The sequence below is a fragment of the Penicillium argentinense genome (assembly GCF_028826775.1).
Source record: "Penicillium argentinense strain IBT 30761 chromosome Unknown utg000004l_segment0_segment0, whole genome shotgun sequence".
NCBI classification, from domain to species: Eukaryota; Fungi; Ascomycota; class Eurotiomycetes; order Eurotiales; family Aspergillaceae; genus Penicillium; species Penicillium argentinense.
The window spans coordinates 2,714,320-2,738,712 of NW_026622663.1; the positions used below are offsets into that span (position 1 = coordinate 2,714,320).

Sequence of the window (24,393 nt, forward strand, 5' to 3'; positions counted from 1 at the left end):
TATGTGGCGGTCATACGGAATGTGTTCGCCGCTAGGTTTCCCATTTCAGGCATCTACAATGCAAAATCCGATAATGCTATTGTTCGCTGACAGAATCGCTCGACCCTGCTGCCAGCGAGAGACTCCGAGATGAGAGGGGAGTTTGAGTTGGTCTGTGAGCATATCGAGAGCTGTTTGTTTGCGCATGCAATAACTCGTCCCAAATCCGCAGCCAGGTCACGGGGTCAGGGCCATGGATGAATGACTCAGCGAATAACGGCTCTGCCTGAGGCTGCGATCTCGTTGTCGAGTCAACGCGGGTACTAGTCCCAAACGGGCACAAGATCATAACAGCGGCTTAGCGTGGCATGGCAGCTGCCCCAACAAGAGATTCTCCTCTGTTTTCTCAATACCACCCCTCATCCCATCTCTTGTCCTGGACAGCTCACAACTCTCCTCTATTTCTCTTCTTCCCCGGGGTTTATTCTTATTCCCATCCTTTCAGTGTCCTTCATCTACATCGCGCACTCCCGATCTGCAAGACCATGAGCGTCTGAGACATTCCATCTTTCCACTGTTGACCACCTGCGATTCGCATCGCAGCACTTGATCTAGCCTGCTGTCATAGGATTGACACTGGTCTCACGTCGCCGACCTCCAAGCCTGTCTGGCTGTTCTTGATCACTATCTGCATATTTCATTACCGCCGTCCAGGTCAACCGACTGTGACACGATGACGACCGAGCTTGGTCACGGAATCAAGATGATTGAGTACATCCAAGGTACGCATTAACTGTCGCGTTGATAGGTCCTCTCCTGAGGCGTGCTTTGCAAAGCGGGGTCTAACATGAGATCAAAACAAAAACAGACCGCCTTTATCTGGCGTCCTACGACTCAACGCCAACCTCGAGAACGCCTTTCCCTTACGGCCAGGATGCGCCCAAGTCTCCAAGTAAGCGTCGGGCTCAGCCTACAACTCCTACGAGCAAGCGCCGATCCCCCGTCTACTTCACGGTCGACGACACTCTCCTCTACAATGCCTTCCACGCCGACTTCGGCCCTCTCCACATTGGGCATCTGTATCGCTTTGCCGTGCACTTCCACGAAATCTTGGGCGATCCCGCGAACAGCGAACGCCCGGTCGTGTTCTACAGCAAGACTGACGCACGTAGCCGTGCCAATGCAGCATGCCTCGTGGCATGCTACATGGTCCTGATCCAATCATGGCCTCCCCACTTGGCTCTGGCGCCCATCGCACAGGCTGACCCCCCTTACATGCCTTTCCGCGACGCCGGGTACAGCCAGGCGGACTTCATTCTCAATATCCAGGACGTGGTGTATGGTGTGTGGAGGGCTAAGGAACAGGGTCTGTGCGGTCTGCGCGACTTCAACCTCGAGGAGTATGTTCCGAGCAATAGGTGAACCGGCGGAGAGAATGCGTGTGCTAATTATATGCTATAGATATGAGAAGTTCGAGCGAGTCGACATGGGAGACTTCAACTGGGTTACACAGGATTTCCTCGCCTTCGCCTCTCCTCAGCACCAACCTGTCGCGTCCGTCCCCATGCACACCCCCGAATACGATGCCCTCCCATCCACCGTCTCCGAAGTCTGCTCGTCGAAACTCCCTCTTCCTTTCAAAAATGTGCTGGTGCACTTCTCCACACGTAACGTCGGTCTCGTGGTGCGGTTGAACTCGGAGCTCTACAGCCCGTCTTATTTCACCGCCATGGGCATCGCTCATATTGATATGATTTTCGAGGACGGAACCTGCCCGCCGCTCCAGCTTGTCCGCAAGTTCATCAAGCTGGCTCACGACATGATCACCATCAAGAAGAAGGGAATCGCGGTGCACTGCAAGGCCGGACTAGGTCGCACTGGTTGCTTGATCGGTGCCTACCTCATCTATCGCTATGGCTTTACTGCCAACGAGGTCATTGCTTTCATGCGATTCATGCGTCCTGGCATGGTAGTTGGTCCTCAGCAGCACTGGCTCCATCTGAACCAGATGGCCTTCCGCGAGTGGTGGTTTGAGGATAGTATGAAGGAGAAGCTGGCCCAATCTGCCCCCGTCACACCTGCCCGTGTTTCGAACAAGAAGCGTCCTAGCAATGGTCAAGTCGCCACTCCTCCAAACAACAGCCACTCTAAGCGCGCGGCTCTCGGAGAGATTGACCACAACGAGGCTGGTGCCAACCAGTATGAGGAGAACCTTCCCGCCCCTACACCTGGCCAGCCTCGCAAGTCCCACCGCAAGGACTCTCGCCACCACCCTTATGCTCGCACGGCATCCGGTTCCTTGGCTGTCGAGCACAATGGAGACCGCGGCCATCGCGGCCACCGCCTGAGCAACGATAGCAGTGAGAGTGAAGAGGAGATTCAGCTCCGCATGCTTGCCAAACAACGAGCTTCGCGATCTCCCGTCGCTTCCCCTACTTCGCGCTCAATCAGCTACTCGGCGACTGTCACCGCTAGTTACACACTTGCTGACGACATCCACGAGGATCGGGAGAACTGGGTTGAGAACGCCGCTCCCAAGACTCCCACAAGTCGCAAGAGTGCCACGGGTCCCGTCTCCGTTAGCAAGGTCCGTTCCAGCCCCCGGCGGGTAACCGATAGTAACAAGAGCGAGTCTCGAGGTGTGCGCAAGGCCAGCGGCCGAGTCGGCAGCTCATCCAGCCCTAATCGAGTTGCTCGTACTGTCCAGTAAGGGTCTGAGATTTAGATCCATTGATGCGTCGTCGTTGTGATGCCTCCCTACACTTTACTTCTTCTGCCCGGTTATGTCCTTTGGCTATAACTGGTCACTCTTTTTGCATACCCACTTCCGCATTTGATTGCTTTAATGTTTCCGCTGCTTTCTGAATCGGCTGTTTATTTCCAATTTCTGCTCGTGGTTTTTTTTCCTGGCGCGAAACGGGGTTCTTGGCATGTTTGCACGGCGTTACCTTGATCGCACTGCTGTTGATACATGAAGCTGAATGACTTGAGAATTGTCACGATCCAGGGCTTGTGTTGATTGTGATTCTGATAGAGCTTTTTTCAAGCTGTTTCTGTCGGTTCCGCATCTCGCGCCCATGGCATGGTGTTCTGTTACAGGTTGTTTTTTTTTTTTTCTTTCGTGTTAATTCTACGGCGATACGACAATTTCATTTCACGAAATCGTTCAAAATTTTCATTCATTCGTTCCAATATCGTAGTCCATCTTATGCAGGTATCGAATCGATGCGTTTCCATACTCCCTCGAAAGAGAAGTAGGAGAAATTCTTGTCATCGCAGTGACACAGCTGCACTCCACGTTGAATCATGATCTGTCGATGAACTGGGACTTTCATTTGCACACGTGATTATATTAAAGGCTTCCAGCCCCATCGACGCAGCTACCAGATCAAGCCATTTCTCAGGTGGCGGAAGATCCACTGTTACCCCTACGGAATCTGGATCGGTGTACCCTTTGCACGCTAGTTTGGAGACGAAGCGGAAAGGTAGGGGATCCGAGACCAAAATTTCATCTTTTGTCTCCAGATCTGGGTTTAGGTGCTTCTCTGCATCATTTTCGAGGTAGTCGAGCAGGAGACAGAGGATGTATGAGCAGATATCACATCCACGTAAGACACTGTTGGCGAATTCTTGCGGGAAGGTTGTTGGTATAGGACCGATGAATGTAGATTTATCGCCACTGTTATGGACTGACCCGTTGCACAGTTGGTTGTCCTGGGCTGTTGCGGCAACACGCAGATGAGAAGATAATGTATGCAAGGCCTGATTACTGCGCAGCACCTGCGCCGCTAGCCGACGACTTGCTTTCAATGGTTCGGGCATCAAATGTAGTCTGCGAGCCTGGTACAGCAAACCCGGGACCTTGGAAATTTCCATGAATATGCGATCTTGCAAGTCGATGAATAAAGCAATGGGTTCGTCCACGCGTGGGGAGGCCATATCTTCCCCGCGGATCTGATCAATATGTGCCTGCCACTCTGGTCGCTCGAATATACATCTGCTGCCGTTGACGAAGGCCTCCGCGACGAGAAAACTTCGAAAGGATAAGTAGAGGCAGCGATCGAAGCCAGTGAGGTGGGCCGCGGGGCCACGGTGTGCCATAAGGAGGGCTGTCCCGGCGGCATGACGGGCCCAGGAGTCTGGGGTTGTGCGCGAGTATGCTTCGAAGAGACTGAGGACGATTGTGATGCTGACGCTCTCGGCGGACTTCATAGCGCTTGCGTCGCAGATTCGATCACCGAAGAGCCGTAGGGCTCGACTGTATACTTCGCGGCTGGAGCGCTGGAGCTTGGTATCAGTGTGGACGTGGCCCATGTGCACGGAGTTCATGCAGTACACGGCTGCATCGAAGGCGGGACTCTGGCCTATATGCTGGGCGACGTATTGTGTCCATGGAACATGTACTCGGTATTTGTTCAGTCCGAACCAGCGTGTGAAGGCGGAGAGGACGAAGGAGCCGAATATGACGGGTTGTTGTTTGTCCATTGAGCGGGCTGCGAGGGACGGTACGATGCGTTCGTCGATCGATTCGGAGTTTGCGTTTGGTTTTTGTCGTTTCTTGCCGAATCGCTGATGGAGTCTCTCTCCTTCGTCCATGAACTTGTGGGGTCTTGAGTAACCTGGGCAGTCGACGCCATATCTTTGGCATTGAGAGCATTCTGGGCGGACTAGGTCGCACTGTCATGGGAATTTGTTAGGCGGCTCTTATAAGGGCGGTAGACGGCCGCGATGACAGGCGATAGAGGGCATGACATACCTTCACGCGCCGCTGGATGCAGGTTTGGCATCCTTTGCTCTTGGGAACTCCGACCATAATGAGACGAGTCGCCGAGACTCTCTACTGCACATTCCAGGACCACGGCCGCTAGGCACGGCGCCAGAAGGCGAGAGAGGTCCTCGTTGGTGAGTTCCTCTTTGGTGAGTCACTCCGAGGCGCGATTCAGTCGTGCTTAGAGATCATCGTGAGGAAGCAGAGTCCCACGAGCCACCACTTGCGCAAAGAGTCCGAATTTAGTATCGTCAGATAGAATGGGGCAAATCAAGACCGGGTGTGCCCTTGCGGCTGAATTAGCCAGCGAATGTCTCCTCGCCTTGACGGATTCGCCAGTGTAGCAATTGGGCAAGGATTTGCCTCTCGAGCGCTAGCGCTTGCTTTTCCTTGCAACGTTTATCCAGTAGCTGTTCGGTCTGTGCCCAAGCGCATGGGGCAGAGGAGTTCCCCGTCGGCCGAGCTATGTGCCTGCTGGGTATTAATAGAAGGCACAAAGGCCTCTTTGAGTTTGGACCCTGGGCACCGACGACCCGCCCAAGCGAGCCAATAGCCTCGTCCACCTGGGATGCCAAGCTGCTCCCGAGTCTAAATCGTGGCTCTGGGATGCGCTTGTCGGCTTCGTGGCTTGGCTTGGGCGGGATGTGCTGGTGGGGTTGCGTAACGCTCGCTGCTCTTCACGGAAACCTCGGTTGCGACGATTGGTGGCAGGACGAATGCTGACAGCGGTCAGCATGGCGATGATGTCTTGCAAAGGGCGGAAATGCGAGGTGAGATGGCAGCCAAATAAGCTCGAGGCTAATAGGCCCGCCCAAGGTTTGCGCTCGGCCGTTCCCCGAGAGGGTCCTGCCGTCTTTTTTTGGAGCGTGGGATGGACCCAGGTTAGCGTGAAGAACCGTACTGGGTGCAAATTTGGGGTATTACCTCTTCTGGAAAGTAGGGCATATTGCATATTTGCATGGGTATGCTGGGCGCCTGACCCAAAGACCCATAGCTGGTTCAATTTGGGTCCGAATAATCCAGGCGAAAAAGAAAAGAAAAATGTCGTTTTGGCTACCTTGCCAATCTCACAAAAGCACTTTATTACGTACGTACGTAGACGGCCTAGGTGGAGTTAAACGGTACGTTAGTTTGTTTGAGGCTCCGATGGACTCATCATCGCTCGCTGCCTGGACTTTCAACTTTATTTTCCTATACTGAGCAAGACTCATAGTTCTGTGATGTCTTCTCAGGCTCACTCAAAGTGATCATGCAAATCCTAATATAAATTCAGAGTCAATCAAAATCTCTTCATGATCGTGTATTATTGAAACATTTTTTATTTTGAAATGGTGAAAATTATTGACGTCCATTCCAGCCCAATTTAGCCGAGACTTACCGGTAGGCTTAGATTGCTCCACTGAGTCTTTAAGACCGCATTTTAAATGATCACGGGGCCCAATGAATACTCTACTCACTATATAGCAGGTCTATAGTGTGAAGGAAAATACCATCCGATGTAGTATACAGGCTCTGTCGTCGCCAGCGCTGGCGTCAAAGATACACGCGACGCTAAACCGCTTGGGGCCGCCCTGGCATTTTTGCCTTTCGCAACTCTCCCCCAGCCTGGACGGCACGGTTGGTCGATGAGATGAGGAACGCTGATGATCGGCGCTCGCACTCCCCTGCGACGCGTCGGAATGGCTCTCTCCAGTCGTGCGAGCCTTGTCGCCGGTCGAAACAGCGCTGTGACCATGAGAGGCCCGTTTGCCGCCGATGCGCCGGAAAACGCATCAATGACCAATGCTTCTACCACCCAGCTCCAATGACCAGGCGGAGGTCAGACCATGCCAATCCGCCGCTGGCATCGTCGAGTCGACTGACCAGCCAGCCAACATCCAAGTAAGAGCACGAAATGCCCACTGGAGACCCGCTTTCAAGACTGACAGGCCCCGTAGTGCGTCGAGTCCTGGCTCATTAGGTGGTGCGCGTAGTATCTTTGCGCCGCTGGACTCACGTTCTGCTTTACCGGGTTACCTAGGCTCCACAAGCTTTACTGCAGTCCTTGCTGAGCACCGAAATGAGATCCTCTTTGAACCCGAGGAATCCACGGACGTCTGTCGAGTCTTGACAGTGGAGCCAGATCGGGTCCAATCAGGAGCGGAGGTTCTACTCTTCCTCTACAACATGAAAGAACGCCAGAAACTAATAGATCGGTTTTACCTCCGAACGTGGAATGCCGTTGTGCCGGAAATAATCATGCGGGCCATGTTGACTTCGCTTGGCGAACTCTTCGACAGTTATAACCTTCATAATTTGATGCCCGAGCTGCAGAAACTCGCGACTCAGATATTTCAGAATTCGTCGCGTCCGATGGCTATTCGTGAGTCGATGACTGTGCAGGAGTACTGTGATTCATTTACTGGGCGGAACTTTCGCTGGGAGGCTATTGGGAATATCTTCTCAATATGCGGACAGCAACTGGCGATCACTCCCGACAATGATCCTGACTTTTCGCAGGGACTAGAGGATCCTCGAGCGAAAGATCGACTTTTGGAACAGGTTGTGGTGGCAAGTATGATCTGTCTTAACTTTTGCGATCAAGCCTCATCGGCCAATGAGCTGCTGGCCTATTTGCAATATAACGATGTCATGCTACAGACTCAGCAGTACGGCGATTCAAGTATGTACATACCCAGAAATCTGACCCATCATATGCTGACAACGAGGTTTAGGCTACCAAGCATGGCGCCGGCTGGGGGACTTGATTGCCACAGTTTACGCTGCTGGCCTGCATACGGATGGCGAGGATGCAGCCTGCCCATTCTTTCTGCGCCAGTGGCGAAGAGGCTGCTTCATTTCAGCCTTTTATATGGACAAGTCACAAGCAAGCTTTGTCGGTCGACCGCCTCTAATGAATTACCGATATTGCACAATTGACCCTCCTCTGGACCTCAGTGACGAGGTCCTTGTGGAGGGAGGAGAAGCTCTGAACAAGGCAATCTCAGAGCTCGACAGTCGAGGCTGGAACACCCATGGAGGCCGATACCGAATGACTCCTTCTCGTTTACGGTTCCTACTTGGAATCTACCGAGAGCAAACGTTAGAGCTTGCGCTTGGAATTCACCAGCCACAGGACATCATACAGAGAACACAGTAAGACAATCAGATGCTTGGACTGATATGGGCTGAGCTGACCCTTTAACAGGGAAATTAAGGAGAAGATCCGCGATGTATGGGAGTCAACCCCAGACCAAATCTGCTACGACCGTCGTAAGAACGATGATCTTCACGATGGGTGGTTGACGATCGTGTACATGTACCTTAATTACCTCTACACGTGCTTTTTACTCCAACGGACTTTGATCAAACACACGAATACCGGACAAGAAGCACTCTGCGAAATTTCCCGCCAGACCCTAGGAATTGTCATTAGTATCACCTCTATCCGCAGTCCGATGGTCGACCTCGATAGGCATTTTTCATGGATTGTACGTTCCCACCCGATTGGTGATGAAAAATGTGATTTACTAACAAACTATTCGGAAACCAGGCCCTCACATACGGCTTACCTACCGCCAGTGTTCTTTTACTGGAGCTGCTACGCCAATCCCATGAACCGGGTCCGCACAACGTCGAGCTTCCCCGGTCAGAGTTGATTCGCAATCTGAGCGTCTTCGTCTCATTGCTATCCTGGGTATCGCGTCCGGGCCATGGGAATTATCATACATGCAAAGAAGCCGAAAAGAAGCTCTCGCGGATTCTAGACCAACTGCTTGATCCGCAGCCTGTTCATGCTGAAATGGTGCATGATGTCACGTCGGGTCTGTCAAATTTCCTGAATTGGTCAAACTACAATGGTTGGGACTTTAACTCCGAATATTTCCCGGCAGTAGATGGGTATGCGCCGTGAACTACTTCGGACTCTGGATCACGAGACTTGGGATTCGTGACCTCTGGCGGGAGATTATTTGTTCTGATCAAGGTACATGCAATACAGTTCATGTCTATTTCATTGACTCATGGTAAATTGCAAAATCAATGGCGGGTATTAAGATCTCATGGAAATACCATGTCAATCGCTCAGTCAGCTCCGCCCCAGTTCCCAAACGCCGATGTCATAAATCCATTCGTGAAATCATACCATCCACACATAATCATTTCGTGGAGGGTTATCGGCAACGAAATAGGGTCGATGGCAGAGTGGGCAGTTGAAGTGATCGCCGAGATACCATTTCTCGAGGCATTCCCGATGAAAAACGTGCAGGCATTGCAGCTCTCGGATTTCCTCCGTGCGATCGACTTGTTCTAGACAGACGGCGCTGGTGTCTGTTAGCCAACTTGTATATGTTAAGGTTCTATCTCCGGAATAAAGACAGGGTATATTCTCGCTTACCAAACAAACTGGCCATCGACGGCCTCTGAAAGGCCCATTTTGCCTTTTGTAGTCGTCCACCACTGCTCTAAAGTGCGGGTGGGCGAGACTGCATCGAGATTGCGCAATCGCTCATCCGGATTCTTCCTTTTGCGTTGAAATGCCTGGCGATCGCGGCGGTTGACGACAATCGTAAGACTGGTAGAGTAAGCGCATGGACTTTGTGTAACACAACCGGAGAATAATCGGAGAAGTGGAAAGGGAAAAGGCATGGCCGGAATGAGATCGCAATGATGGTATCTTCGCCGATCTGCTCGTGCATGGGGCGAACAGCAGACAAAGGAAGGGAACAGCTGTAGTACTCACAGTAAGCTGAGCACGATGAGCATCACTACGCCTAAGCCAATTCCCAGGACGATGGCCATGTGGCTCGTCTTGAGGCTCTTGTCGTCACCCATCTTTCTCCCCCAGAGTCGGTGTCCTGTTGCGCGACGGTCAGCGATCAGCCCACTCAACGCACGCTGATGATCTTCCCCGTGCCAGCACCATCGCTGCCAGCCATAGCCAAGCATACGAGGTATCGAGGGATACATACCTGAAGAATGAAGCGAGCACCCCGTGCGGCTCGGGAGGTCAAACGGGGTTCGTGAACAGCATGCGCGTGCCGTCTCAAGATAAAGGTCTCCAGCAGGGGAAAGATGATCGACCAAAGCGGGGGGGAGATCCACTGGAGCTGCGACTGTGAGATGCGATCATTGCCTGCCCAAGAGGGGTCGCAGAGCCAATGGGTGCCCGTGGCGCTCGAAGGGATGTGCGGGCCAAGCTACGAGCGGCTGGGAATGCTGATCGGCTGGATTGTCCTTTTTTGGGTGGTGGCTTTTTCACAGCCTGTGGAACGACTGCAGGTCAGGTGGCAGGTTGTGGCAGCGAAGTCGATGAGGGCCTGGAGGGCGGGCGTTGTACGATGCCAGCCGCGGTTGCCTTTTTCTACGTGCTCTGACTGAGGACTACTGTATGAGGCCATCACGGGATCGATGGATGGGGCCACTCCCCCGCTTCTCCACCTCCCTACTATAATGCAATATCCTGCAGCGCTTGGAATTCAGGTGACAACCAAGTGCCGAGCCACCACCGGCACACTCTAATTGTGGAGCTTCGTGTTCTCTACATTCATCGCCGAGACCCCGGCCTCTTCTTTCTCCCTCTGCGTCATCTCGTCGGGTATTCGCTCTATGCGCTGGGCAAACAGCAGATCGATCTCCTCCAGCGTCTTCTGCTTAGTTTCCGGGAACAGGAAATAGATCACTGGGAAGGAGACGCACAGGTCTAAGCAGAGATCAAGGGGTTAGTGTCGCTCCGAGACAATTCTGGGGCCCGAGGAAAACCACTCACTCCACGCCACGAAGACAAAATAAAACCTCCACTCAATCTGGCCCAGCGCGATGGGCGAAACTTGATTCCACAGCGTGCTGACCGCCCAGTTGCCGACTCCAACGGCAAAGGCATTGCCCTTGCCCCGGATCTGCATCGGCATGACCTCGGCCATGTAGACCCTGTCAAACATCAGTCTCAGCGTCGCGTGACCTGTCAGGCGTTTGAAGCCTATTTCAAAGGCAGCCAAAGTCTTCACTTACCAGCTACAAGGTCCAAACGACATGGAGAAAATGACCGATACAGCGAACAGGAAGAACACGCCACCGATGCTGTATCCGATGCGCTGACCGTCCGGGTTCTGCGAGTTCAACGCAGCCTCGCAGATCAGTGCAAGTGAAATTCCTAGCGTGCCAAACAGCATCGGTCGCCGGCGACCGACCCGATCGAGAAGGAAAACCACGAAAATGAAGTTCGCGATCGGCCCCACGCAGTTGTAGAGGCCCGCCACCAGCGTGTTCCGATTCCCAGTGAACCCCAGGGCCTTGTACATGATGGTTTGGTAATACCCGATCACGTTGATTCCCGTCATCTGAGTGAAGACTTGGACCGCAACGCCATGTCTGTTCAAGCCGGGTTTGTCAGTCAACGACTCGTTGCCTATATTCGGAATGGGGGATATCGAAGCCAGGGACATCACATACAGCATACGGGTGCGCCATTGTGGAACAGTGAACATGGGGGCCCACCCCTGTACCGCAACGCTTTTTTCAGCCTCGATCGTTCGGCGAATCTCGAAAAACTCGGCTTCAATCCATTCGTCGTTGGTCCCGTCGAAATGCAGCTTGCGAAGCACGCGCATTGCTTCGCCGTACTGCTCTTCCTCGATGAGATATCGTGGGGACTCCGGGAGGAAAATCATGCCGATGACCAAAACTAGAGCTGGAACAACCTGGAAGGCCAGGGGCAGTCGCCACTGGAGCTGGCTGGTCTCCGGCGCATGCAGAGAACCGTACCCGATCCACCTATGATAGTAACGGCATCAGTCACTTATCACTTGTGCCACGACCCGGGGAAGGTTTTTTGGGACATACGTGCTAACAATAAATCCGATTCCAATCATCTGCTGTGCTAAGCCAACGATCAACCCTCGAGAGCGTGGGTGCGCGACCTCGGCCTGGTAAACTGGTACAGACATACTCATGAGCCCGACGGCCCCTCCGGCGAGAATGCGACCAGTCAGAATCATAGCAAGGTTCTGCGCGGCGGATTGCAGGACCGCGCCGATGAGACAGATCAAGGCACCCATCTGGATGGTCTTTTTGCGCCCGAAGCGATCCATGGTCAACCCGCCTTGTAAAGAACCGATGACGGCTGTTGAGACGCAGTCAGTCCGGTCAGCGAATGCAATGAATTTCTTCAATAAGACAATTTGCATAGGACACTCATACATACCTCCGCCTGAAAAAGTGCTATTGATTGCTCCGACTATCGCCGATGTCTGCGTGGTTTGGAAGTAGGCCAGGAAGTTTGGCGACTCGATCACATCCGTCATCACCCCACTATCATAACCAAAAAGGAACGATCCCGTCGCCGCCAACACGGCCACATAGACCGTAAAAGACCTACCCATGGCGGACAGCAACAGCGAAAGAGAGTATCAGTCTTTCTGGGTCACACCTGCAGAAACGAATCAATCCAACAACAATTCTGCGCAGCCGGGTTCCACATGGTATACCGAATAGCAGCACACGACTTATATGCGAATCGTCTGGAAGCCGTCAAAGCGGGACAATCGGGTGCAATCTCTGCAGACGGTGCAACCCCGGACTCGGGACAGGGGGGTTGCAGAGGGAAAGACTGGGAGGGGCAGAAAATCCTGGGGAAGTTGTGGCGTCGCGTATTTAAGCTTCTGCTCTCCACGCCGAGTGGTCAGCCTATCACGGCCCGTACCCCGTGGCCGGATGGGCGCCCGGTGTGCCGACGGCCCCCGCACGAGCTGGAGATTAAGGATTCGCTTACAGCATTCGTTTATTATTCCGGCATTCACCGGTCGGGTACGATGATAGAGCCTAACCAGGATACTACATATTACTTCACAGTGTTGATGTGATGCAAATTAGATCTCGATTTTTGACTCCCGGAACGCCTAAAAATCCTCCGAATATTCAAGGTTATCACACGCTGACATACCCATTATTCAATGAATGCTTTTCCTGCAAAACGCCAAGCTCAATGAAACAGTATTGGGAAATCATTTGGAAACATCGCTTGTTTCCTCTTTACCAGCTTGCTCCTTTGGACTTACGGCCTTCCTGGCCATCTTCTCAATGAATGCCTCCGATTGGGCCGCATAGTGACAACGCCTCCGAATAACCGGACCGTACCGATAGAACAAAAACGGAATCGGCACGCATACGAGAGCCAGGAAAGCCGGAATAGAAGAAGCCCAGTGAATACCAAGGTTCTCGTACATGACCGACGTGAACAGAGGGAACGCAGCACCAAAGACAGACCTCAGTGCAGAACTGGCAGCCAAGACGGACGCGGCATATATTGTATACGCATCGACTAAATAGTTGAGGACGGGCATGAAGACCAACACCATGCCGAAGCCGAATGGCACTCCCGCGGCGATGGAAGCCATCCAGTGGATTGAGGGGGAGTTGGTCCAGGCGAACCAGAAGAGACCGATTGGAAGAGCGATGGCGCCCCAGTAGGAATCAGGGAGACGCTCCTCGGGGGCAACACGACCAGGAAGAGTGGCGAGAACCATCTTCTTGTACCGTTTGTATTGTGGGAATGTAGCCAGCACTGACAGCAGGATGCCGACGAGGATTCCCAGAAAGGCGAGACCGGTCTTCCCTTCGCTCCAGCCGCGTTCGACTTGGTACACGATCGGCACAGCTGCGAACATCAGGTACAGGCTGATTGATTGTTAGCATTGAGCCTCGATGGATCAGAAGTCTTCACTGGAATTGGCGCACTTACATGCCATAGATGATGGAAAGATAGGTGGACAAGAGCAGGACAATAGGCTCCCGGAATAGCAACACCCACGGGCGACAGAGAGCAGTTTTCAACACTGTCACAGGATGCTTCTTGCCTTGTTCAATCTCGATTTTGCTGCGATAAACGTGGCCCGTGATGGCAGACAGCCGTTCTGCACGCTTCTGCAACAGGACCGGTGCATACGTCTCGGGCAACGTAAAGATAGTGACAATCCCCAAGACGCCAGCAAATGCTGCGAGAAGGCCCTCGACCCAACGCCACCCTGAAGCCTCAGATAAGAAGCCACCGATAATAGGGCCGAGTGTCGGGCCCAGGAAAGGTGCAGCGCAGTACAGACCACTCGCGAGACCGCGACTGATATCGGGAAATGTGTCTGCGATGACACCGCCCGAGACTGCGAGTGGGCCAGAGCCCAGACTGCCGGCAAAAATGCGAAGAATGATCAATGTCCAGATATCTTTCGATCCGGCAGAACCTGCTGTGAACGCTGTCAGGCCGATGGCGTTGACGATCATGATGTGTCGCCGACCATAGATCTCGCTCAGAGGTGCCCAAACAAGGGGGCCGACGGCGAATCCGATGACGAACATTGATATACCCAGGAGAGAGACATCTTCACTGACATGGAAGTCCAGTATAATCTCATTGATACTCCCTGAGTAGGCAGACGACACGAGCGCTACTGCCATTGTCACAACTCCTACTAGGAGCATGATGAGCCATTTGCCTACCTCAGAGTACTTCATGGGATTTCGTTCATCGTCGTCCAGCCACGAGACCTGATAAGGGTCTTCTTCAGTGCCAGTGCCATTGTACTTGGCGTCGATGATGTGCTGAGAAACGCAACCTTGATCGAAAATCAGGCGCCAGATGGGAATTCTGGTCGATTGAACACCTTCTCCGCCGTTCGTCAGCACGTCGGCCATGATCACTGTCGAAGCAGCGACTGCTAGAGTGCTCTTGTTTTTGTTCTGACAAAATCCCCAAACTCACAACTGGGTCGCGATACTCTTTTTATGAATAAGAAACTTCAAGAAATACTCCCATGGAAACCCCTCTGACAGCGGAGGGTGTCACTGCGTCCTGTTTTCAATCATCTCGGGGAATTACCGAGCCCGCTTGACCGTGCCTCCCTTGTCATCCTGCGAAAAAAATGCCCCATGAGCGATCTGAATCTCCTTCTTCGATCCGAACATGATTGGCCGGTGGGGCGACTATTGGAGGCGTCAGCGACGATCTTGGGACGCTTTGTAGATTTCTTGGCCAAGCAGAGTCTCCATGGATGAACTGCCTGACCCGATCGACGGCCGCAGCTGTCGACGTTTAGAAGAAAAAGGGTGGCCTCGGGGACCTTAAACGGTATTGCTACATGATCAAGATCCTCCTCGTTCACTTTCTTTTCTTGGAAATTTTCGAGTCCTGTCGGGCGCTTCGAACGAACGTGGTTTTTGGGGCGATCGTGACACTATCAAAAGAGCGGGTTGCAGTTCCACCAGAAGGTTCCACAGCCACCCTGAGAACGCACGCTGCCTGCCTGAACCCTGCAGGCATTCCAAGATGATACTGTCTTACTTTGATTGGGTCGAACATAGATAGCGTAATTGTTTTCTGCGCGCATGTGTGAATTTCGATTTGGACGCACGGTGATCTCCGGGCCTGATCGACAAAATCTCAGGGTTCGATGGAATTAATCCTGTTCGATGACAACATGATTCGCCAAAATAGAAAGATAAAGCAGTCTGGAATTGGGTTCTTTCAGCTGGGGCTTTTCACCAAGATTCAATTAAAGTCCGTCTTGGCCAATCTACCTTCTCAAACCAGACGTACGGGGCGGAAGAAACTCACTTTGACAGTTCTATTCCACATCTCGACGATCAAATGAGTTTGGAAATAGTGGTGGCGGCTACCGCTGTATTCCTTTGTACGTGAATTGCATTGGGTCTTAGCTTGGCACTTCCTTATGCTAATGATCGCCACCAGGGAAATTCACTTGTCATTTACCGCGTCTTCTTCCATCCACTAGCGAAGTACCCGGTACTCGTTTGGTTTGCCATAACACATTGATATTCAGCCTTCTATGCCTGGTAAAGAGACCTTAAATTAAAAGCCGGGAGTGCATGATCGCTATAGTACTTTATCACAGTATATCAAAAGAAGGTCTAGATGCTAATACACTATTTCAAGAAGACGACATTGTCCTATTTGCCCCTAATGCCCTTACATTCAATAACCACACAGCAATGGACACTATCTATGGTGTCCGAGCAAATGTGATCATGTCTGAGGGCTACAGCTCCCTAAGCGCCAGCCGACAGAACCCGAATACCCTCACCGCGATGACAAGGCCACCCATGGCTTTAAGCGCCGTATCCTGGCGCAGGTCTCTTCCACTGAGGGCCTCAAATCCATCGAGGAACGGCTTCTGACAAACATTCGCGATTTTGTCACCTGACCTGCCAAAAGGGCGACGAATTTGGAAATGTCATGATTGAGGTTGACTCCGAGACCGGTGATGGCTGGTCCAACACTAAGCACCTGGCTGGAATGTGCGATTAGGTTACCTTCGATGTGATCAGTGATCTCTGCTATGGTAAGGACTTTAAATGTTGCATATGTTCAGCCTGCGATGGTTCCTGTCAGTCGTGTTGAAAATTACCCAGCGGAGTATGACGGTATGATCTAAAGTTCTGACATTGCCCGTCTGAAGTAGACACTGACACATTTTCTAGACACTCGTTCAATTCCAAATTCTGCAATCTGGAGACCGACCAATTCTTCTTACGATCCAAGTTCCAGGATATTGTCAACGCTGGTATCCGTATTCACGAGCAATCAGAAGCACGCACGCGCCTTGGCAATGATATCAAAACCAAGGACCTGTTCTATACGATGATGAACACAGCCGATCCCAAGACAGGGCTTCATTTCACTCAAAAGGATCTTTGGGTGGAATCGATACCCCTGATAACTGCCGGTGCAGATACCATAACTACTGTCATGAGTGGCACAATCTCCCATCTCGGCCACATGCCAGCTCTTCTCGCTCGCTTGGTGAAAGAGATCTGCACCACATTCGCCGCCGACGAAGACATCCGGACAGGACCCCAGCTCAACTCCTGCGAGCTTCTCCAAGCCTGTATTAATGAGAAATGCGCCTCGCGCCTTCTGTCGCTACAACCATCCCGCGCGCCGTACTGGAAGGAGACTTGATAGTGGATCAAGAATATCTCCCGGAAAGAAACAATGGTCGGCACCACAACATACGCCCTCCACCGCAACCCGTATTACGTCACCGCGCCCGACGAATACCGCCCCGACCGATGGATCATAAATGCAGAGACCGGTGTGGACGAGGAAAGCATCTGGATCGCCAAACAGGCGTTCATCCCCTTTAGCGTTAGGGCCCGATCGTGCGTCGGGTGGAAACTCGCCTGGACCGAGTTGAACGTGACAATCGCCCGCAGGCTGTTCCGCTATGACATACGATTGGCGCCTGATGGGCGCTGCTGCGGTGGTATACACGACCATTGCAATTTCCGATTGCAGGGTTATATCACGTCAGCGGTCGAAGGGCCCTTTGTGCGGTGCCGACCTCGCTAGCTCAATGGCCAGCAGTCAACGGTTTGTAAGATTTAAATGATGAGTGGAATCAGATGTATGTGTGTTATGTGATCATGATCTAGACTTGTGGGCGGGGGCTAATCAATTGCTGCCAATGGAATTTTTTCATATTTGTTGGACGAAACTTGCTTTTCATCCCAGTCAATTCTATGCATCAGCTGTATGCACATACCAATAACCCCTTTTATTACAACACAATATGACGTGTACCGCATGCAAACTATTGATTGCATGTGCAACCCGTCAGCGCTAGTGTTACCTGGTCCAGGCATTGTTTCGAAAGAGGGTGTTCCTTGCCACGAGTGTTGAAAACTCACCATAGATCTGTTCCCACCAGGTGGACACGCACGATGAAATCTCGATCCAAGCCGACTCTGACCGAGCCTGTAGCAAACGAATAATGCCACAAATGCCGCCGATCATTAGGGCAGCCCGATAAGCAACCGCCTTTCCAAAAAAAAAAAAAAAAAAAAAAAAAAAACCATTATTGAGCCATTGAAGCACCTTGCAGCTCCCGAAAGTCCCCACTAGAATTTTTTTATCTCCTGGAATTCGAACGTTTCGTCCATAACTCCCATACTGTAACTTAGACAAGATGTGATCATCATTCCAGATCAAAGAACATTTTATCGATGCGCAATATATTCGAGAATATTTGAGAGGGCTGGCCCCTTCCTGCCGCAGGAAAGTCCAACAGAGACGGCCGAGGTGTTGGGTCCTTGGACCAAGCAAGAGGTACAGCGTTGGCAGCAGGATGAGGCTCAGGTTGCTGAAGGCTGGAAGGGGCGTTCTCTAAAGGAAAGATCGAGCTTCCCGCTGGAGTGACAGGAGCTCTTGGAGAGTCTGCCTATTCCGAAGACACGGTCTAAGGTTTGAAACGGAGCTTGTGGGTTCCCTAATTATAAATAGCTAGATCAAATTAAGACCGCATGGGAATACTACGTCGTACTATTGCATCAAACACTACACACAATACGCCAGGGTAGTATTCCAAGATTAAACGAGAGAAGATGAAAAAACAGTCACCACCTCGCGAGCGAGGAGAAAATTTTGATCATGATTTAGCGCAATTTACTACATGAGCCAATTGAAGAACATTGAGGCTCCTTGGGTGATTGAAAGGCCTGTGGGTGCATTACGGCCTTACTTTTATGGCATCAAATGCAGGGAACTTCGCCAACATTCCTGCAAGGTTACCTCGCCTAAAAATCCACAAAACTGATGGCCCTGATTGCTTTGCTCTATTCCTCGATATCAATTACTTTTTGAGAGGAAAAGAACTGTTTAATCGTCTGGTACCTAATCGTCTCTGTGTTTGTTTATTTGTTTATTTAAGGTTGTATAATTCCCCACCGCCTGACCAGACCAATATATATCACCTCCAAGACTATGTTTCCAGCCGAGATATCGCTTGTTGAAACGTGTTGTAGAGCTCACCGACGCGTCTGTATTGCTCTCACTATATCCCAGTCTGTGGTTATTGTGTATATTAGCCTAGGATAATGTCTACGGTCGCGATTAGAAGGTCACGTGGGAGTCAAGATCACGTGAGGACGTGTCAGAGCGCGTTCGGAACTTTTCACGTCGGAAGTTTTACGAGGACGCCGATGGCACGCGAAATGCTGGATACCGGGACCGACGTGTAGAGCGGTCAAATCCCAAGGATTCCTGGGATCTGGCGCGCATACCGGCGTGACGTGCGGACACGCGAGGGCCCCATCTGCCATACCACGTCCAGGGCCTAGTGGGGACCTCCCGAATTACCTCCGACGACTCCACGGCGCGTCCATTGTTCGGACAGAAGCATTGAACCTGGTCGAACACACGATCGCGCAGAAAAGCAGCTCCGCCAGCTCCGACTGAGAGAAAACCAGGCGTAATCGCAATCGTGCGAGCTGGGCAGCAGGTCAAGTACCCGCTACCTCGAGAAGGCAGAGCGAGACTAGCGCGGGCCACGTTCCTGCTACCCTCCGCGTCCACATCGCGACGCGATTCGGCTGCATACTCTTCTGCACCAGCCCCGTCTCTTCTCTTTTGGAGACGCGAGCTCTTTCCCTTCTTCCTTTCGTTGGGTCTGTTCTGGTCTGGACATCTTCTCTTTCCTTCTGCTTCTTCTGCTTTTCCATCCATGCTCTTCTGGTAAAGAGAACTATGTCCGACCCGGAGTCTTCGGTGGCGGCGCCCGCCTCGTCCTCACCATATCTCCCGGCCAACGACTCCAATTCCCTCAACTACGCCTTCCTGGTTCATTCCCAGAAGACCTTGACACAGAACCTGCCGCCTCGCGTCGACAACAAGCTTCTTGCTCGTCAAAAGAGGCGTCGAACCAGGTTAGTTGACGAACTCCGACGCCATATACGCGTCGTGACTAACCAATTTGTGTTGTCCAACAGTCCGGAAGACCATGCCATTCTAGAGGCGGAATACCAGCGGAATCCCAAGCCAGACAAAGTAGCTCGAGGCGAGATCGTGAACCGCGTCTCGCTCGGCGAGAAAGAGGTCCAGGTACGCGATGCCAAGACTCCAAATTTCTGTAAATGCAAGTGACCCGCCTGGCTGACTCGCCTCTCACGCAGATCTGGTTCCAAAACCGCCGCCAGAACGACCGACGCAAATCCAAGCCTCTCCAACCGCACGAACTGCTTGCACCGCGATCAAGCATGTCCGACTCGTCGGGTCTGTTGCCAAGTGATGATACCGCGTCTGGAGAGCCGGGGTTCTCTAGTGGGGCCGAGCAGATGGAGGGCCACGACCGACCAGAGGGGACTCGACCGAGATCATGGGGTGGCGAGCTGTTGCAGTTGTCTGATCCATCTGATCCAGTGACTGGTGACAAGGACGAGCCTGAACTGCCGCCGCAGAGCACACAGACAAGTGTGGCAACAGATGTGGAGGATACCCCGCCGACCACACAGGAAGAATTTCACGCGCCCGAGTCAGGACTCAACACCCAAGAACAAGATATTTCCCAGGAGGATTCGTTGCTGCAGGTTCCGAAAAGAAAACGGTCGCTGTCGGATATGCAGGGCGAGGGAGAAGTGAGCCAGCGAGCAGTGGAGGTGAATACCACACCGGTGAAGTCGCCTCCCTCTCTGCGGTTGTCGTTCTCGTTCGATGGTGAAGCTATGGTCCGGAAGGAAGACGAGATGACACCGTCTCCGCCCAAGGGTCGGAACGCGTTGCGGATTGCAATGTCATCTGATGGCAAGGCTGTGATCCGAGCAGAGAACGAGCCGTCTCCGTCCAAGAACCGTGCCGCAATGTTCTCTGTACGCCGCACGAAGATGTCAAGTCTGCATCGCAGCAACAGTGCCATCCTCCCGGCCACCCCGCGGGCGGGCCTGACCGAGAAGGATCGGACCTTTGGCCGGTCTCGCGACCCTCGCAACTGGGAATCATTTTTCGATACCGACGCGCGAAGTGCCCTGTCCACCCCTACCAGCTCTCAAACCGCTCCCAACGCCTCCCCTGGTCTCTTCCACTCCCGCTCCAACCGCACACTCTCCCGAAGCGCGTCTGGCCGACAGAGTCTTGTTTCTGTCCACGCCGACGCAAGCCGCACACCGATTTCCCAATCAATGGGAGAAAAGAGGCGAAAGCTTTCTCGCACCGTCTCCTCCCTGGGTAGACTAGAGACTGAACGGAACCGGTCATTGAACCAACCGTCGAACCTGTCCAAGCCGCTGACCTCCAAGTCCGGCAAACACGACCTGGAACTGGACCCTGGTGACTCCGACAAGGAAAACTGGCTCCCAGGTACGCGAACAAGCCAAGTCCGTCGCCGCAAAACCTCCCATGCTTCACGGTCTGTTTTGCGGGATGCCAACCGCAACCGGGGACTGGGTATCACATCCAGCGGCAAGCGCAACAGGCCATTTGCATCGGGTACGCAGGGCAAATCTCCGCCTGATATGAGTGCAGAGGTCTCGGCATTTATGTCGGGCGGCACTGGGGGTAGCCAAGAGGATGACCTGGACTGTGTCCAGGGTCTCTTGTCCCTAAGCCAAGGGGCATGGAGATAACACCCTTAAAGCCCTTGAAGACGAGACACCGGTACAGGAAAAGTGTCTTTTGTCGTTGTCATATAAACATACGTCTTTTTTTATTTCCTTTGTCTTTTTCTCGTGAAGCCTGGATGTATTGTGTTCTCTTCGTCTTGTCATGATTCGTGATGTGAGCTTGCAAGCGGTCTTCGCCACATCTGTCACGTGAACTACATGATCCCTTGTTCCCAAGGTCAGTCGGTCCTCGCAGGATTCCTACTTCCCCTTTGTTCGTCTTGGCGAGTCATTGTCATCTGTTTCAATTCCCCGATGAAGGAGTAATTAAAAGTATGCAGGGCTTGGGGGAGTGGAATTTTGTCGGGGACGAGACAGCGGGAATACCTCCCGGTATAGATCAACTAATCCTGGAATGAAACCCTAACGACCACTGAATATTCGAACCTGATAAAAATAGCAATTATTCTTGAATCTGAATTTGCAATGTAGAAATTGATATTCTGGATTGTACGATTGATTCAAAGTGATGTACATGCAATGGTCATTACCCCAAAGCTGACCAACCCGAATTCCAATGCAAGACTTTGGAAAATGGAAAATATAGTAATCCTGGATATAACCCGCCGAAGCTGACCAAATAAAACAAATAGGCCCGAAAGCCAATATGCATCCGAAAAACCCAAAGCAAAAAAGAAGGGGTCACGTCCAGGCTCCTCACTTCCCACCAGCAGAAGCAGAAGGCAAAGAATCATCCCTCGCTACGCCTACCCCGATCCTTCCTAGCCCAACCTTTCCACAAACCTGCACAGCAGCCCGCTCCCCACTCCAATACGCGCCCGTCGTTGTCCCCAGAGCCACAAACGGGGCCGTATGCTCACCAGCAAACCAGATTCCGCGCTCCGGACCCAGCCCCACGCCCGAGCGCAGAGCCTCAATATCCTTGTCGCCGGTGGTCAAGTCAACTTGGAAATTGCAATATGACCCATTTCCCGCGTAGGGGTCCTTTTGCCAGCGGGTCGCGAGGATCGAGGTTGGTTTACAGGAAGTCGAGGTGGGGTTGTATCCTGGGAGTTTGGAGTAGAAGGGTTCGAGGATGGTGGTTAGGACTTGGTTGTATTTTTCTGAGCCTTCGACTAGGTCGGCAATTTGCTCGACTATGTTTGTTGCGCAGGGTCCGTATGTGTAGAAGAGGAGGGTCGGATGGGCGCAGGGGGTTGGGAGACTGGCGAGGGAGAGGCATTCTTGGTTCCATTGGATGTCCTTTGGGTGGGATGTGTAGGTTGGTTCGAGGAATTGGGCGAATACAGGGTTGGCGGATGGTTGTTTGTTGTGTGCGGTATCATTTGAGTCGGTATTCCAGAACGCCTCGGGGAATGTGATGTAGACTTTCTCGAGACGGCCGTAGGATATACTTTTGATTGCTTCGAGGAGTCGGTCTGGGAGGCGTGGGTGGAATGCTTCGGTGTTGCGTTTCAACCAGCCCAGAGGACATGTGACGACTAATTCGTCGAAGTCATGGATATCGCCTGATGCGGTAGTTACTTTAACTTGGTGTTTGCCGTCAATTTGCGGTGCTTCGATCTTGATAACATGTTGCTTGAAGCGGATGTCAGCTTGTGCCAGGGCTGTCTTTGCAACATGCTCCAAGATTCGTTTGTAGGTTGATGCCACAAAGTAGTTGTCTATCGGGGAGTGTCAGCGCGTAAGCACTTAATTATGGAATCAGATGGAATATGGGACGAAACATACTCCCGTCAATACACTCCTCTAAACGAAAGAACTTCAAGCTCTGTCTCTCGATAGGGTCACCCACATATGCACCCCAAAGTTTGCAGGAATCCAAACACAATTTCTTCTCCTTATCGGAGAAATTGGTTTTCTGTACATGCTCCTGTATAAAGTCAAAGAGACTGCGTTCCACCGGGATGCTATCCCCATGGTGATTGCTGTACTCGAAGGCCTTCTCGATGGTTGTCCAGATGAACTCAGCCGCTTTGGTTGTGAGCTGCTCATCGACAAGCTGTCCGTCGCAGGATATAGAGATATTTCTCCCTTCGGGATCACGAGCTATAGTCTTCGTTGCATCGGCGATGTCCATGATCGGATTTTCTTCCGTGCCATGGATCCAGTTTGGGCCACTGCCGGTTGTTAGTTTCGGCTTCACAGATCAATCCACGGCATCTTTGGCCGTGAAAATATAAAAATACATACAGATCTACTAGATGGCCTGCTATTTCGCTCTGATGCACCTAAATCGACGAACAAAAAAACAATTAGTCAGGTCCAACAACCAAACACAACACGTGTCGAAAGCCGACCAAATTCCACGCATATCCAACGACGCATTCAAAATAACGAAATGAACTTACCCGCCCACCAATACGACCCCTCGCTTCCAAAATAGTCACCCGCGCCCCATTCTGAATGAGAATATCGGCACAGCGGAGGCCGGCAATGCCTGCGCCCACGATCCCCACGCGGGGTTTAGCTTTGGCGGCCATGGGGTGGAGAAGACGGAAACGGCGGATGCGGGATGAATCTGAAATTGGAACAATGTAGCGTAGGGCAGATTGGAACATAGAACTCCTTCCCGTGGAAGGTTGTGAGGGAAAGAAGAGGAGAAGGAAAAGTGGTTGATGTCGTTGATTCAAGGCGGAGGCCCTGTGCGCGGGTGATTGGCTATCGGGCGATCTATTAGTGTGGGATGGGCGAATGATTCGTTGGGGGATTTCAGGTAGATCAGATCAAACTTTGCAGCTACTCTTCACCTTTACTACCTCCACAAGGTACAGTAGTAACAGTCTTCTCAACTGGTGAAATCATTATTCATAAGGTAGATGACTTTCCCAACAGAATAGGTGGTCACAAACAACAGGTTTCACTGCGCATACTAAGTCAAGATACTAGTAGTTGCCTACCGGCATTCAAATTCGCCACAGTCCGAGGACTCTAAGTAAAAATATAGCAAAGATCGGTGAGATATCACCGAATGGTATCAAGCAGAAAAGGGCAAAAAGCACTGGAAAGATCAGAATGCCTCCGAAAACGCGATTATGCCCAGCATAATTAAAGAGAAGAAGTAATGCGCCCGGTCCTGCCTCCCGCGCGCCGCCTAGAAAATGAAACAAAATAAAAGAACAGAAAAAGTAAGATAATGCGCCATCGCGAATAAACTCCTTGGTCTGATGATGTCGCATGAAAAGATGGACCATGTTGATCCGGAAACTATACGGGTCGATGTGTGGTTAGTAAAGATTGAGCCAATCGCCAAACTTGTAGCGAAGTTA

At 52.0% G+C, this 24,393-nt stretch overlaps 11 protein-coding genes across 11 annotated transcripts; 5 read left to right on the forward strand and 6 right to left on the reverse strand.

Annotated features, from left to right (window-relative positions):
• Positions 1–712: 712 nt before the first annotated feature.
• cdcA (phosphoprotein phosphatase CDC14) lies at positions 713–2,689 on the forward strand (the record flags this gene model as incomplete). Its single annotated transcript, XM_056616410.1, has 3 exons — positions 713–761; positions 848–1,379; positions 1,441–2,689. The coding sequence occupies 3 exons, from the start codon at positions 713–715 to the stop codon at positions 2,687–2,689; spliced, it is 1,830 nt and encodes a 609-aa protein (XP_056476767.1).
• Positions 2,690–3,249: 560 nt separating this feature from the next.
• Positions 3,250–4,792, reverse strand: N7532_003917 (uncharacterized protein; the record flags this gene model as incomplete). The annotated part of the gene is made up of 2 exons (XM_056616411.1): positions 3,250–4,656; positions 4,736–4,792. 2 exons carry the CDS (start codon positions 4,790–4,792, stop codon positions 3,250–3,252), a joined length of 1,464 nt encoding a protein of 487 aa, XP_056476768.1.
• Positions 4,793–6,377: 1,585 nt separating this feature from the next.
• Positions 6,378–8,639, forward strand: N7532_003918 (putative C6 transcription factor; the record flags this gene model as incomplete). Its single annotated transcript, XM_056616412.1, has 5 exons — positions 6,378–6,628; positions 6,685–7,409; positions 7,462–7,882; positions 7,935–8,217; positions 8,280–8,639. The coding sequence occupies 5 exons, from the start codon at positions 6,378–6,380 to the stop codon at positions 8,637–8,639; spliced, it is 2,040 nt and encodes a 679-aa protein (XP_056476769.1).
• Positions 8,640–8,864: 225 nt separating this feature from the next.
• On the reverse strand, positions 8,865–9,673 carry N7532_003919 (putative RING finger domain protein; the record flags this gene model as incomplete). Its single annotated transcript, XM_056616413.1, has 3 exons — positions 8,865–9,048; positions 9,123–9,299; positions 9,468–9,673. 3 exons carry the CDS (start codon positions 9,671–9,673, stop codon positions 8,865–8,867), a joined length of 567 nt encoding a protein of 188 aa, XP_056476770.1.
• A 569-nt stretch (positions 9,674–10,242) lies between these two features.
• Positions 10,243–12,105, reverse strand: N7532_003920 (sugar porter family MFS transporter; the record flags this gene model as incomplete). Its single annotated transcript, XM_056616414.1, has 6 exons — positions 10,243–10,427; positions 10,494–10,654; positions 10,736–11,095; positions 11,177–11,497; positions 11,567–11,846; positions 11,928–12,105. 6 exons carry the CDS (start codon positions 12,103–12,105, stop codon positions 10,243–10,245), a joined length of 1,485 nt encoding a protein of 494 aa, XP_056476771.1.
• A 621-nt stretch (positions 12,106–12,726) lies between these two features.
• N7532_003921 (MFS transporter) lies at positions 12,727–14,410 on the reverse strand (the record flags this gene model as incomplete). The annotated part of the gene is made up of 2 exons (XM_056616415.1): positions 12,727–13,399; positions 13,464–14,410. The coding sequence occupies 2 exons, from the start codon at positions 14,408–14,410 to the stop codon at positions 12,727–12,729; spliced, it is 1,620 nt and encodes a 539-aa protein (XP_056476772.1).
• Positions 14,411–16,071: 1,661 nt separating this feature from the next.
• On the forward strand, positions 16,072–16,694 carry N7532_003922 (uncharacterized protein; the record flags this gene model as incomplete). The annotated part of the gene is made up of 2 exons (XM_056616416.1): positions 16,072–16,074; positions 16,275–16,694. 2 exons carry the CDS (start codon positions 16,072–16,074, stop codon positions 16,692–16,694), a joined length of 423 nt encoding a protein of 140 aa, XP_056476773.1.
• Positions 16,695–16,727: 33 nt separating this feature from the next.
• On the forward strand, positions 16,728–17,084 carry N7532_003923 (uncharacterized protein; the record flags this gene model as incomplete). The annotated part of the gene is made up of 1 exon (XM_056616417.1): positions 16,728–17,084. The coding sequence occupies one exon, from the start codon at positions 16,728–16,730 to the stop codon at positions 17,082–17,084; it is 357 nt and encodes a 118-aa protein (XP_056476774.1).
• Positions 17,085–18,698: 1,614 nt separating this feature from the next.
• Positions 18,699–19,235, reverse strand: N7532_003924 (uncharacterized protein; the record flags this gene model as incomplete). Its single annotated transcript, XM_056616418.1, has 1 exon — positions 18,699–19,235. One exon carries the CDS (start codon positions 19,233–19,235, stop codon positions 18,699–18,701), a length of 537 nt encoding a protein of 178 aa, XP_056476775.1.
• Positions 19,236–19,256: 21 nt separating this feature from the next.
• N7532_003925 (homeobox domain-containing protein) lies at positions 19,257–21,127 on the forward strand (the record flags this gene model as incomplete). The annotated part of the gene is made up of 3 exons (XM_056616419.1): positions 19,257–19,435; positions 19,499–19,610; positions 19,682–21,127. 3 exons carry the CDS (start codon positions 19,257–19,259, stop codon positions 21,125–21,127), a joined length of 1,737 nt encoding a protein of 578 aa, XP_056476776.1.
• A 693-nt stretch (positions 21,128–21,820) lies between these two features.
• On the reverse strand, positions 21,821–23,607 carry N7532_003926 (flavin monoamine oxidase family protein; the record flags this gene model as incomplete). The annotated part of the gene is made up of 4 exons (XM_056616420.1): positions 21,821–22,788; positions 22,856–23,244; positions 23,318–23,355; positions 23,476–23,607. The coding sequence occupies 4 exons, from the start codon at positions 23,605–23,607 to the stop codon at positions 21,821–21,823; spliced, it is 1,527 nt and encodes a 508-aa protein (XP_056476777.1).
• Positions 23,608–24,393: the final 786 nt, after the last annotated feature.